The sequence below is a fragment of the Brachyhypopomus gauderio genome, chromosome 1 (assembly GCF_052324685.1).
Source record: "Brachyhypopomus gauderio isolate BG-103 chromosome 1, BGAUD_0.2, whole genome shotgun sequence".
In the NCBI taxonomy this organism is placed as follows: domain Eukaryota; kingdom Metazoa; phylum Chordata; class Actinopteri; order Gymnotiformes; family Hypopomidae; genus Brachyhypopomus; species Brachyhypopomus gauderio.
The window spans coordinates 4,475,368-4,487,867 of record NC_135211.1 but is presented as its reverse complement, the minus strand read 5'-3'; the positions used below and the strand labels follow the sequence as shown (position 1 = coordinate 4,487,867).

The following is a 12,500-nucleotide window of genomic DNA, read 5'->3' as shown; positions in this document are numbered from 1 at the left end:
GTGGATGAGCTCAAACACAGACTGGTGCATTACATCTGTCTGATAGAGGGAGAGAGAAATAGAGTGAGCATAATTATTTTCTATTGTTTTATTTTTTGAATATTAATTTCTTTCTTCACATGACTAATAGTAGGAAGTGATGTACGATTAGTCCAAGACAACGGTCACTATCCAGTTCTCACTAAACACTTTGACACTGTATTAGGTATATTTCTGGAATTAGCTATGTTGAGGTTGGTCCCATAATGCATTTCAAGTGAAACAAGAGACTATTACACTACTCATTCTATGTGACTGATATAATTAAACCAGCATCTACAACTGTTCCAGTATGTGGAGAGGAATCTCTCTCCTCCACAAACACACTCTGTAGACATATCACTCTGTAGACATAGCTGCTTGTATGAGTCTGGTATGCAGCTTTATGCAAACATATATATTCTTAAGACATGTGTGTGCATGTGTGTGTCTACCACAAGACCTGGTGGAATCCTAGGTAATCCAGAATGGTGTGAGAGGCATAGAATATAATCCCTTCTGACGTGACCACAAGCACAAACCCACTGAGCGCCTGTAAACAAAAACAATCGCATATGAGCTGCTTTCATGACACAATTTCAAACAAACAGATGAGAATGATAACACACTCCAGTGATTGTTCTCAAAGCTGAGCAGAAAGAGGCTATTTTGGAGTGTGTTTCCAAATCCAGGTGCTGAGAAGTGAGGAGCCATTCTAAATGGATGTCATGGTGTTGAGGACGAGATCAGCTGAACACTTTCCTCCCATGATTCTTTGCTTTGTTAATTCCTGCCAAAATCAAGAGGCAATCGGCAAACATTAGCTGACATCAAATGCTAGTTACATATACATGTCATACAAAGTGACATTATATGCTGGTATATATTTATCTGGACCGGTGGCCCAGATAAAGTTGTCCGTACAGGACTTACCATGGTAGGCACTCCTGGGGCATTCTGATAACATGCCCCACCCAACGCAGTTGATGCTAGGTTATTGTAGCCAGCTAGTCCTTACAGCTAGTCCTAGCAAGCACTTAAGAATGGGGTACATCACGCCATGTAATCCCCAAAATACTTTGCAAGCAATTTTTATGGAAGCTCTCTAGCAACTGTAGAAGCTGGTGTTATGTAACCTAGGCTATACAGCTTTATAGGAGAGTAGTAATACAGACTTCATAGTGGGCAGCTTTTTAATATGCAGATGGAAATCCTTATTTTGAAAGACCTTGTGTCTGAGTTTGTCAAAGGCTTGCTTAATGCGATTGTAGATTTTGTGGTGTATGTTACAACAGTCTGATAAGATGTTACCCAGATATTCGAAAGATGGAATGATTGTGACTGGCTGATGTTTTATAGCAAAAGCAGGCACAGCAGATATGGGGCTGAACCACCACAGTACCTCGGTCTTGTTAGTTGACAATCCCAGTGTGCTGTAGGTCTTTACAGCAGCAGAAAGGATAGTTTGCAGGTCTTCTGAGGTATGAGCCAACAGTCATCAACATACTGTAACTCAAGAACCTGGACCATGGGCGTGGTAGTGGGGGGAAAAGTGGACCTGACTACCCAGGGCCCGAGTAGGGAGAGGGGCCCATGTTTTTGTTCATATGCCTCGTTTACTGGTATTTATAGGGGCCCACTGACATTGAGAGTGTATATGGCCCAGAATTTGCTGCAACGACCCTGACCTGGACTGCTGATAACTTGGCACTTGACTAGAATCTTCTAATATTGAAGAGGTTCTATCAAGCCAGAAATCCACAGTGATCTCTATTTTCCAACCGGTCATGACGCAGCTTTGTGACATATAAGAGGATGGAGATGGAGAACACCAGTACCTGCATGTACCTTTCCCTTAAGTACATACACTAAAAGACCCAGAATCCTGCCACTCCTATGGTCACCCAATTCAGCATTCCAGCATCAAACTGGAATGGGCAACCATGTTTTCTTGGGCAACCAAATTTCATTTCATTAGTCCCAGAGAAGCTCCTGATCCACAGTGTCGAAGGCTTCTGAAACATCAACAAATGCCATGAACAGGTCCTGATGTTGTCTGCTGCATTTTTCTTGTAGCTTATTGTAATGATCATGTCCACGCTCTGTTAGATCCACCACCAGCCTCCACAGCACGACCTGTTTTATCCTAACTTGATTAAATAATTCACAGGTGAACATTCAGTTACAGTAAGAAAGGAAATTTGTGAAGGTTTAGATCAACCAATGGTCTCAACCGTAGGTCAGAGATGTGTCTCATGAACCTTCACTTGACAAATTGATTGAACTAAATATTTGCTTTGAGGTAAAAACAAAGAATTTTGAGTGAAGTATCTGCTTTGGCAGGTGTTGCATTGAGTTTTGCTGTTTGCACTAACTGTTTTGAGAAATGCACTTCTTGTTATGCCAATGTAAACCATGATGTAAGAAATGTAGCAAATCAACTGAGAAAAACTGTAACTGCATCATTGTGCACTCCGTTCTGGTCCAAGTTAATCAGAACGCAGAATGGCCTCAATCTCTGGTGTCTGTACCCCTATAAAATGACGAAACATCTTCCTTGCTGGGGCTAACTTCAGCTTACCACAGTCAACTTTCTGCTTAATGGAAAATATTCTGTTCATAATGGTTAGTTGCGGTGCTAGACTTTTATGCTTGAGGTGGCCAGAGTGTGGCCAAAGCTATTTTAGGGGTTCCATAGACTTCAACAATGAATATTCAAGAATCACAATCATTTGCAATCAAAATTGTTGCATGTATGTGCATGTAACCAGGGAAGGGGGAGAGGTTGTGGAGCATTCCCGAGTTGTCCAGTGTTGGTCTGCATCGGAACGTTATTGGTGGGAGCCCCGGATACAACTATACTATTTTGATTGCCTGTTGGGTAACTACATTTCTCAATGTGTTGTCTGGTGTGTTTTGTTGGAATTCTGAAGGAAACCGCTTGATTCCTGCTCTTCCTCCACAGTTAAAAGAAATAAGGGTGCGTTGGTGGGTACGCTGGTGGGTACGTTGGTGGGTACGCTGGTGGGTACGTTGGTGGGTACGTTGGTGGGTACATTGGTGGGTACGCTGGTGGGTACGTTGGTGGGTGCGTTGGTGGGTGCGTTGGTGGGTACGTTGGTGGGTACGTTGGTGGGTACGCTGGTGGGTACGTTGGTGGGTACGCTGGTGGGTACGCTGGTGGGTACGTTGGTGGGTACGTTGGTGGGTGCGTTGGTGGGTACATTGGTGGGTACGTTGGTGGGTACGCTGGTGGGTACGTTGGTGGGTACGCTGGTGGGTACGTTGGTGGGTACGTTGGTGGGTACGTTGGTGGGTACATTGGTGGGTACGTTGGTGGGTACGTTGGTGGGTACGTTGGTGGGTACGCTGGTGGGTACGCTGGTGGGTACGTTGGTGGGTACGCTGGTGGGTACGTTGGTGGGTACGTTGGTGGGTGCGTTGGTGGGTACATTGGTGGGTACATTGGTGGGTACGTTGGTGGGTACGCTGGTGGGTACGTTGGTGGGTACGCTGGTGGGTACGCTGGTGGGTACGTTGGTGGGTGCTTTAGTGGGTACGTTGGTGGGTACGTTGGTGGGTGCGTTGGTGGGTGCGTTGGTGGGTATGTTGGTGGGTGCGTTGGTGGGTACGTTGGTGGGTACGTTGGTGGGTGGGTTGGTGGGTACGTTGGTGGGTACGTTGGTGGGTACGTTGGTGGGTGCGTTGGTGGGTACGTTGGTGGGTACGTTGGTGGGTACGTTGGTGGGTACGCTGGTGGGTGAGTTGGTGGGTATGTTGGAGGGTACTTTGGTGGGTACGTTGGTGGGTGCGTTGGTGGGTACGCTGGTGGGTATGTTGGTAGGTACGTTGGTGGGTACGCTGGTGGGTGCGTTGGTGGGTACGTTGGTGGGAGTTCTGTGTGTGTATAAATAATGTATGAGATTTGAGAGCACTGCAGACATCTGAGGTGGCACCTGGGGCTATAATCAGACTTCAGGGGGTCCAGTGCTACCCCGGCCCCTGATTTGGTCCTGTGTATGGTAATGGTAACGTCATTAGCCTGCCTGACACCATGCCTCCCCTCCACTCCAACTAGCACTTTGTTTAATCAAAGTCATTCTTGGGTATACGGTGAAGCAGGGGCGGACTGGGGAGAAAAAGTGGCCCGGGAGTTCCTGACAGACTGGCCCACTATATATGTGTGTGTGTGTGTGTGTGTGTGTGTGTGTGTGTATACTGTATATGAATCTATACATGGTATGTAGTGTATATGACGGCGTTTATTGTCATATGGACAATATTAATTCCAGCAATAATATGATTACAAAGCCACATAGTGGCTTTTAAATAGTCCACCATAAGACCACCAAACAAGTTGTTTTACGCAAAGTGCATCCTAAAGAACAACCTACAACTCTAACGTGGGTATTTCTTCCTCTTACCTATTTGTGGTGGTTAGTTTTAATCTAAGAATTTCAATAGCTTTAAAAAAACTGCTCTGGAACCTTGAGGACCGCCACTTGCGTCCGTGTTAACCGTGTTAAGGTAATTTGTACATGGTGCCTTAGACGTTGCAGAGGCGACAGCAGTACATTTAAAATAACATGTTAACTACAATTTAAACTGCTGTATGTTTTCGTAGTCCGGCCCGTATTTTCTGGGACAAGTTGGTTTTTTTCTGATCTCCGCTGCATACTGTCAGCCCGCACCAGCTGGCCCAGTCCGGTCCAACTCGTTCATGTGTTTACAGGCTAGGCCGCGGCCGCGCTGAGCAGGTTTGCCTGACTGGAGCGGGGGAGGTAATAGACACCGTTAAACAGCAGCGTGACTACGGGCCGGGGCCGCAGTGCGCGGCAGTGGCTCCTCCACGGGCTGAGTTTTAAACCACCGGCGGCCAGTGGCCCGGCGGCCCACCGGCCCACTAACCCATCGGCCCACCGGGGAAATCCCCGGTAGCAATGTATGCCAGTCCGCCCCTGCGGTGAAGGACATCATCTGGTAACCGATAGAGGCCATCCTTTACACTGTTTTCTGAGGGAAATGTTGGTGCATATGCACTTTGCAGAGTAACATAGCATAGATATATCAGTCTTTTATTCTAGTTGGAGTTTCAGTGAATTTGGACAGAAGGCTCTTCCTAATTGCCATTCCCATATTGTGAAGTTGCTGGCCACCTGGGTGGTAACCACTCCAGAAGAATGTAGACCCTGCTTCCACTTCTCACAAAGAGCCTTGACTGAGGAACCTTATCTCACTAAGAGCAGCGATGTCCACGTTGTATCACCTCAGTTCCTCAGCAATCAGCGCTGACTAATGTGTTCTTCTATGTGGTGTGGTGCCATCATTATCTAGGAGAGTCCTAACATCCCAGGAGATGGTGGAGAAGGCAGAGTGGGCAATTGTTAGGCCACTTTTTCTAGGCCCTTCCCCTATTGGAGTGAGCAGTGTGGCCCCTAAATAGGCCGGCTCAGACACACAGGGGTCTGCTGAAGGTAAAATCGACCCAAACCCTGTGACTAGCAACCTTTACCTAACTTGGGGTTTCCAGGCCATTCTACCCTGCTTCCTTTACTATACACCCCATCGTCGCGCCAGCTGGACCGGATCAGAGATGGAGTGTTTTTAAAGTGGCGTGGATGGTGCACAGTCATCCCCCCCCCACACACACACACACACACTCACATTCAGAGTTCCTTTCACTGGAGCTAAGAGGCCAAGCCCAGCTCCTGAAAAACAACCCCACACCATAATTCCCCCTCCATCAAACTTTACACTTGGCACAGTGCAGTCAGACAAGTACCGTTCTCCTGGCAACCACCAAACCCTGACTCATCCATCAGATTGCCAGATGGAGAAGCGCAATCTCACTCCAGAGAACGCACCTCCACTGCACTAAAGTCTAGTGGCGGTATGCTTTACACCACTGCATCTGACGCTTTGCATTGCACTTGGTGATGTATGGCTTGGATGCAGCTGCTCAACCATAGAAACTCATTCCATGAAGCTCTCTGCACACTGTTCTTGAGTTAATCTGAAGGCCACATGAAGTTTGAATGTCTGTAGTGATTGACTCTGCAGAAAGTTGGCGACCTCTTCACACTATGCACTTCAGCGTCTGCTGACCCCCCTCCATCAGTTTACGTGTCCTACCACTTCATGGCTGAGTTGCTGTCGTTCCCAAACACTTCTGTTTTCTTATAACACAGCTGACAGAAGTTTCATGACTGGATTTGTTGCACAGGTGGCATCCTATCACAGTTCTACGCTGGAATTCACTGAGCTCCTGAGAGCGACCCATTCTTTCACAAATGTTTGTAAAAACAGTCTGCATGCCTACGTGCTCAATTTTATACACCTGTGACCATGGAAGTGATTGTTCTTACCTGATTCTGATCATTTGGATGGGTGAATGAATACTTATATATAGTGTATTTCACATTTCAACACAAAGAGAGACCAGAATTGCAATAATGTTGTAATTATTATACATAATAGATGGTTTATTATTTATTATGATTTTAAATTATACATACATTTATTCTTTATTTATATGCATGTATTTTTTGTATGTTTTCTTTTTTTGCTACACTATAGGACAAAAACTGTGTGTGTGTGTGTGTGTGTGTGTGTGTGTGTGTGTGTGTGCGTGTGTGTGTGTGTGTGTGTGTGTGTGTTGGAGAGAGAGAGAGAGAGAGACAGACAGACAGAGAGAGACTAAGATATATAAAAATGCCTCATCTGAATGCTTCCAATCTTCTGATCTCTGAATAATAGATATTTCTCTGAATCTGAATTATTAATGAATACGAATCTGCAACTGAAACACAAGTGCACCTTCCCCCTTCTCTCTCTCTCTCTCTCTCTCTCTCTCTCTCTCTCTCTCCTTCTCTACATCTCTTTTCACATCTATCTCCTCTCCCCTTTGCTCTCCTGGTGAGCTTATTTCAGGGGAATATGTCAATCAAACAGTTGACCCTGCCTTGACGAGTTGCAATCACTCACTCATGTTTCATGTGTTGTATATCTGTCAGGAACGGGGCATTGAAGTTAGTAGCACACTAGCAACACACCCACACCTACCTGCAACAGTAGCTCCCCCTCTGGCAGACTGTTGTCATGGTCACTGCTATTAGGTATCAACCCTTTGCTGGAGTGGTTCTTGAGGGCAACTAGATAGATAGATAGATACATAGATAGATAGATACATAGATACATAGTACATATATTACATATACAGTATAGTACATATAGTACATAAAGGCAGAGGGATTGATAATCTGGTACAAATAAAACCTAAATCTACACCTTCATAGTCCCTGTACAAATCTGAGGACATTCTAGAAAGCGGTCAATAAATACTTTTCCGGTCCCCACATATGTTGACTGTTCAGGAATAAAATTGGGCTGAAAAAAAATCTTGATCTTTGATGATCTTTGCATCAAAATCCAAATTAAAAAATAAACAATTGGTTTGATCAAAGCTGTCAATCAATTTGTAAAATAAACATCTTAGATCTCAATTAATAAAATATTCCCGTTTAAAATATTTATTTATTATTTAGTGGAATGTGCTGTGAACAAAATAATATTAAAATGATCAATGTAAATCAATATTATGCAACAGAGGTTTGGATTTATGGAATCATACTCAGAATCAAAGTGGAAAATCAAATGACAGGCTGATTCAACTTTAGTGGAGATTCCTCAAGACAAGTTAAAATTTGTTTTAAGGACATTACATCAAAGTCTTTCCACTTTAATTTTGTGTGTGACTCCACTTTTATTTTGTGTGTGACTGTGTGTATTCATCACATTATCACTATGGATTGGATGGGTTTGGCTTGGACTGAACTGAATTAAATGAAATAGAGGGTTGTGGTGTTAAATGCTCTTCACAGGTGCCTCAGAACATCATTTCTGTCTCAATGTTTGTCGAGCTCCGTTGCAGAGGTGAAGGAATGAACACACACACACAAATGACAGGCAGACAACACAATGAGTTACATTCAGGTTCATTTAGCACAATACAAATAAACTGAACTTCTCTTTCTTTGCAAGAGTCCTACTGCACTGTATAGTTGTGGACCAGGAGGAGGGGTAAAGAGTGAGAGGGATGAGGGAGAGAACAGGGGATAAAGAGAGAAAGCAGACTGCTTTCACAGCAGTTAGTGGCCTTTCACCACAAATGCATTCCCACAGGATTTGTTCACAAGAGAAAAAGTGTTAATGTCCATCTCCCTCTCTCCCCATCTTTCTCTCTCCCACTCCCTCTTTCTCTCCTTCGCCCTCTCTTTCTCTCTCCCCCACTCTTTTTCTGTCTCCCCATTCTCTCTTCTTTTCGTTTCAGATCTAGAACTGGATTATCATCAACATTACAGTCTCATTATAGCCAAAGACGCATTGAAACACTCGAGTAATTACCGCGGTTACCAGTAAAAGAGACAGTAGGTGTGGTTAACAGAGACAATAGGTGTGGTTGACAGAGACAGTAGGTGTGGTTAACAGAGACAGTAGGTGTGGTTAACAGAGACAGTAGGTGTGGTTGACAAAGACAGTAGGTGTGGTTAACAGAGACAGTAGGTGTGGTTAACAGACAGTAGGTGTGGTTAACAGAGACAGTAGGTGTGGTTGACAGAGACAGTAGCTGTGGTTAACAGACAGTAGGTGTGGTTAACAGAGACAGTAGGTGTGGTTGACAGAGACAGTAGGTGTGGTTGACAGAGACAGTAGGTGTGGTTAACAGACAGTAGGTGTGGTTAACAGAGACAGTAGGTGTGGTTGACAGAGACAGTAGGTGTGGTTAACAGACAGTAGGTGTGGTTAACAGAGACAGTAGGTGTGGTTAACAGACAGTAGGTGTGGTTAACAGAGACAGTAGGTGTGGTTGACAGACAGTAGGTGTGGTTAACAGAGACAGTAGGTGTGGTTGACAGAGACAGTAGGTGTGGTTAACAGAGACAGTAAGTGTGGTTAACAAAGACAGTAGGTGTGGTTAACAGAGACAGTAGGTGTGGTTAACAGAGACAGTAGGTGTGGTTAACAAAGACAGTAGGTGTGGTTAACAAAGACAGTAGGTGTGGTTGACAGAGACAGTATGTGGTTAACAGTGGCATTTCACTGTCATTTCTCCTGATACAATAAATAAACTAAACTGAAGGGAACTAATATGAGGATGACACATACACGTGCGCACTCACACACAAACACTCTTCACAGTTTTAAAAACAATATATATTAATATATTAAATATGAACCTATTCAATATATATTCAATTGGGATATTCAAGTGGTAAATGTACATCAACATCTTACTATTGTTTCAATAAACTTGAATAAAATCTTTTTTTTCTTAAATATTTTAACTATTTCTAAGGGCTCTAATTCGTGGCAGCCGCATTTAAACAATTTCTGAGGGTGCATGCACATTTATCGCTGTTACTTTAATTAGCGGACAGAAATAAAGGTGTTACATTGCAAACCCGCTAAGGTAACGGTATTTTGATACCTATTCTGTTTAAAACAGCGTTGCGCTACCGTCAACCTTGACCTGTAACGCAAATGTAGCACGGCCCATCTCTTCTTCAGACAGCCACATAAAGACGTCTTTAGTCTCACAATTCTCAGCAGGATTTCATCTCATTAAAATATATCTCCCAAATATATCTCTTCGTAGGAAAGCAGTTCTGCTGTAATAAATGTTGACATTTGCTGTAATTTTCCGACATTACACACGGAAAATTAAATAAGATAATTTAGTCACATCACAATTATTGAAAAAAAAAATTCTCACCAATAATAATAATAATAATAATAATAGCCTAAAATAATACGTATATCATAATTATTGTCGGTATTTTTCATAATAATATAATTCCTGTATTTTTCTTGGTCACCGAATACCACTGGAGAGAGGTTTTCTTATGATTACAGCTACCACTTCCAGCGCCAGTGAAATCTCCTCAGATTAGGGAGGTATAATCTGTGTGTCGTATATTTTAGCACGCGACGTGCCTGCTCCCTCGTGCGTGAATCCTTCGCGTGCATGATTTCATGAACTCTCATTCCCTTTAAACGCTGCATGGGAGACGGCGATATAGCTGCATAGTGAGTGTGCACAAAAACTAAATAAAATCCCCGATGAATACATATAACGTCTTTTTAAATAATAATACTACTACTAATTATTAACTATATTAACTTCTACTAGCCTACTACTACTAAGAATAAATACCAACAATAATTTATAAAACATTATAAACAATCTGGAAATTTTACACAATAGGGAAACATATATATATATATTTCCGTATTATGTATAATTTGCAGATTTTTGGTAGATTCAAAAAAAATAATTAGTATTATTATTATTATTATTATGAAAAATACGTTATATGTATTCATCTGGAGATTTTATATATTTTTTGTGCACACATATAGGCTACCTGGAAATAATACTTACATAACTGTTAAATGACAATTTAAATAATTCAAATTATACAATTTACACAATTTTCACAACAGAAAGTTTTCCTCTTACGAAAATATAATCTGATCAGTTGTATTTATTTAGCACTCGGGAGATGTGCGACACGTCTTTATTTGCCCGGTTGAAGTGAGGAAAACACCGTCTTGCGTTTGTAATAAGAGGCGACCCGGCGAGGCGGTAGCCCAGGTTCAGGCTTTGAGCCTAAATTAGGTTCAGGGCTAGTGTAGGCTACTTGTTCTGTCGCTTGTATTTTTATCTTGTGATTTTAACGCAGCAGTTCACTTTACATTGTAAAATACATCTCAAACGCTATTGGATTCATATTAAGGAATTAAAAAACAACTGAGCAGCATTCGGTATAAATGTGATAACCTGATAATGACCTCAGCAACCATAAACCCAGTCTTCTGAACAATTCTACAAGTTAGTGTCACCTAGCATGACTCCTGATGCCAGCAGAGACCAGGGATGGTCAGTTATACAGGATAATTAATTAATTAACACTGAATTAATACATTAAAATGGATTTATTGGCATGAGTCATAAAAATGTATAATTTGAAAGGATAATACTGTGAGCTCCTTCACCTGTGTCCAGTGCCCCACACCTCTCCCAACTACGCCTGTGCCCTGTACACCTACTGCCACTCTTCATGTGGGCGGGGTTACAGGCATGTTTGTGCCCTGTACACCTACTGCCACTCTTCATGTGGGCGGGGTTACAAGCATTTTGTGCCCTGTACACCTACTGCCACTCTTCATGTGGGCGGGGTTACAGGCATGTTTGTGCCCTGTACACCTACTGCCACTCTGCATGTGGGCGGGGTTGCAGGCATGTTTGTGCCATGTAACCCCTCATGTGGGCGGGGTTACAAGCATTTTGTGCCCTGTACACCTACTGCCACTCTTCATGTGGGCGGGGTTACTGGCATGTTTGTGCCATGTAACTCCTCATGTGGGCGGGGTTACAGGCATGTTTGTGCCCTGTACACCTACTGCCACTCTGCATGTGGGCGGGGTTACAGGCATGTTTGTGCCATGTAACCCCTCATGTGGGCGGGGTTACAAGCATTTTGTGCCCTGTACACCTACTGCCACTCTTCATGTGGGCGGGGTTACAGGCACGTTTGTGCCCTGTACACATACAGCCACTACGCATGTGGGCAGGGTTACTGGCATGTGTGAGCCATGTAACCCCTCATGTGGGCGGGGTTACAGGCATGTTTGTGCCCTGTACACCTACTGCCACTCCTCATGTGGGCGGGGTTACAGACATGTTTGAGCCATGTAATCCCTCATGTGAGCGGGGTTACAGACATGTTTGTGCCATGTAACCCCTCATGTGGGCGGAGTTACAGGCATGCTTGTGCCATGTAACCAGAGCCGGAGTGGCTAATCGGGAGATTCGGGAGGATTCCCGATGGGCCGGCTCATGTCAGTCTCTAGTTTGGGCCGATTGGGAGGGGAAAATAATTTTGGGCCGGATTTGGGCATGAAACTCCCGGGCTGAAAAAGTGTCCCACTCCGGCCCTGCATGTAACCCCTCATGTGGGCGGGGTTACAGGCATGCTTGTGTGTGGCACAGCCTGTCCTATAACAGGCCACTACCCACTGATCTCATTATTTATGTTAAGGACATTGTGGTCTTGGGAAGAGCTGAGAGGCAGCATAGCAGAGCTGTGAGAACCACATCATCATGTAGACATCAGCTTTGAAATGCTCTGAAGGGTTGTGTTGCTTGAATTCTCTGAATCCCAGAATGAGAGTGTTTATAGCAGGGCAGTGAATATGCTTTCGGTAACAAGTTAATGACTGTCAGTATGATCCCAGATATCCTGGATATGTACCTAACTAAGGCATACTGAAATCTACCCTACTGAGACATACTGAGATCTACTCTACTGGAAAATACTGAGATCTACCCTACTGAGACATACTGAGATCTACTCTACTGGAGCATACTGAGATCTACCCTACTGGAGCATAGTGAGATCTAATCTACTGGAGCATAGTGA

General features: G+C 43.7%; 1 protein-coding gene across 1 annotated transcript in view; it reads right to left on the bottom strand.

Annotated features, from left to right (window-relative positions):
• Positions 1 to 12,500, bottom strand: part of ahr1b (aryl hydrocarbon receptor 1b) — a 38,075-nt gene that overhangs the window by 12,813 nt on the left and 12,762 nt on the right. Inside the window, exons 3-5 of the mRNA XM_077013571.1 lie at positions 7,081 to 7,169; positions 482 to 571; positions 1 to 39 (exon numbers count right to left, since the gene is read on the bottom strand). The exon at positions 1 to 39 is cut by the window's left edge and continues 88 nt beyond it. Of these exons, the coding sequence (XP_076869686.1) occupies positions 1 to 39; positions 482 to 571; positions 7,081 to 7,169 (218 nt within the window). The remainder of the gene's footprint in view (positions 40 to 481; positions 572 to 7,080; positions 7,170 to 12,500) is intronic.